This window comes from Ipomoea triloba, chromosome 12, assembly GCF_003576645.1.
Source record: "Ipomoea triloba cultivar NCNSP0323 chromosome 12, ASM357664v1".
Classification (NCBI taxonomy): Eukaryota; Viridiplantae; Streptophyta; class Magnoliopsida; order Solanales; family Convolvulaceae; genus Ipomoea; species Ipomoea triloba.
In genome coordinates, this window is record NC_044927.1 from 5653258 (window position 1) to 5655266 (window position 2009).

General features: G+C 40.3%; 1 protein-coding gene across 1 annotated transcript; it reads right to left on the reverse strand.

The window, feature by feature from the left end:
• Positions 1–531: 531 nt before the first annotated feature.
• LOC115998895 lies at positions 532–1698 on the reverse strand. The gene is made up of 2 exons (XM_031238564.1): positions 1007–1698; positions 532–895 (listed from the first exon to the last, which is right to left on the reverse strand). The coding sequence occupies exons 1-2, from the start codon at positions 1696–1698 to the stop codon at positions 532–534; spliced, it is 1056 nt and encodes a 351-aa protein (XP_031094424.1).
• Positions 1699–2009: the final 311 nt, after the last annotated feature.

Consider the following 2009-nt stretch of genomic DNA (forward strand, 5'->3'; position numbering starts at 1 on the left):
CAGAGGATGAAGAGATTGACAAGAATTTTTTTTTTTTTTTTTTTAGTCTCTCTTTTGAATCAACTGGTTGTTCATTTAACTGTTGCTCCAGAGTTGTGTGATAACTTGGGAGCTACTTATTTATGTGCTAATCTTTTGTTTCATGCACGGACCAAACACGTTGAGATTGACTAACCAAACACGTTGAGATTGACTATCCCTTTGTTCGGGACAAAGTTTCCTCCAAACAATTATAAGTTAAGTTCATCACCACCATCAAATAGTTGATATTTTCACTAAAAGCTTTAACCTCTTCACATTCCCGTGTGCTGCATGACAAACTTTGTATTGCTTATTGCCCTCCATTAACTTAAGGGGAGTATTAGGAATACTATTCGCATTATGCATGATTGTACCATATATCAAGTGATTAAGCTTGTATTCCTTTTTTTTTTTTTAAACAAAGATAAAAACTTTCATTAAATCAAATGTTGAATACAAAGCAGAATAGAAGAAATCAAACTACAAGCACCAGTTTGAGAACGAGTCGCCCTAGCTAAATGCATGAGCAGACTTATTCACTAATCTAGAAATAAACCTGAAGGGCACTGACTCATAGTGTCTTTGATAGCCTTTGCACTCATTAATCACGTAGCCAGCATAGGAATAGTCCATCGAGGAACCGTTTAACAAGTTACACACTGTCTGACAATTTGAATAAACAAGGATCTTCGAGAAACCTTTATCCTTAACCCATGATAGCACCTCCTTAATAGCCAAAACCTCCGCTAAGTGGACATCATTCAAGCAGCGCAATGGACCATTCTTGGCAACAATGAAACCTCCATCACTGTCCAAGATGATCACACCATAATATTCAAGATCACGATTGGTATTGGTAAACATTGCCGGCTTGCTGCATCAACATGAACTCTAACTGCTCCTTCTGGGATTACAAAGCCGAGTCGCAATTTGTGTACCACCATGTTCTACCATACTTATGGCCTCCTGCCAATCATTCACCAACCTTGCTATCTCAAACTGGATTTTCGGGAAGTGCCATGGTTTATTATTCCACACTACATCGTTTCGACCACGCCAAACACACCAACAAATGACCACAAAAAGAAGCTTAAACACTGCATTACCTTGCGCTAATATGGCTACTAACAATGTAACAAACTCTTCATCAGCAATAGGGATATGGTTACTTAATAAAGCATTCCAAAATGGAGAAACCTGCATACAATCACACATTAGATGCTTCAGGGTTTCTTCATGTTGACGGCAAAGAGGATAAAACCCATCCACCTCCACTCTTCGGGACGATAAAGCTGCCATAGTAGGTAAAACACCATGAAAACAACGCCATAGAAAATATTGAATGTTTGGGGAAATCTTGAGATGCCAGATTTCTTTCCAAACACCAGACATATTCCCATGTTGTTCATGCAGCCCAGAAGAAGACCGGTACCCATGCTTGACAGAATAGCAACCCTTAAAGTCACCCCGCCAACACCACTGATTATCAAATTGGCTAGACACCGAAAGCTTCATAATGAGTTCCACATCATAGGGCACAAATAAATCTTTCAATATATCCACATCCCAGTCGTTAGTCACGGTATCAGCCAGAGCACTAACTGTGAGGTTTCCATGATTGCTATGCCTAGGAGTGCGCACGTAGGGGTCATTCGCATCCGAAAGCCATGGGTGCATCTAAACATTGGTGGTACGACCATTACCAATTCTTCTAAAAAATATTTTGCCCAGCCAGTATAGACCGCCACACAAAACTTGGATTAACACCAATTTTAGCATCCAAAAAATAACCACGGGGATAGTATCTTGCTTGATAGAGTCTGGCAGCCAAAGACGAGGGTTTTGTCATCAAATGCCAACCTTGCTTGGCAAGCAAAGCTATATTAAAATTATACAAGTCTTAAACCCCATACTACCACTACTCTTCGGACCACACATACGGCTCCAAGCCATCCACCTTATTCCGCCACCTCGGCTTCCATTAGAAT

Coding starts and splice junctions, on each gene's coding strand:
- LOC115998895 (XM_031238564.1), bottom strand. CDS start 1,698: ATGCACCCATGGCTTTCGGATGCGAATGACCCCTACGTGCGCACTCCT. Junction 896..1,006: donor ATCCAGTTTGAGATAGCAAG/GTTGGTGAATGA, acceptor ATGTTGATGCAG/CAAGCCGGCAATGTTTACCA.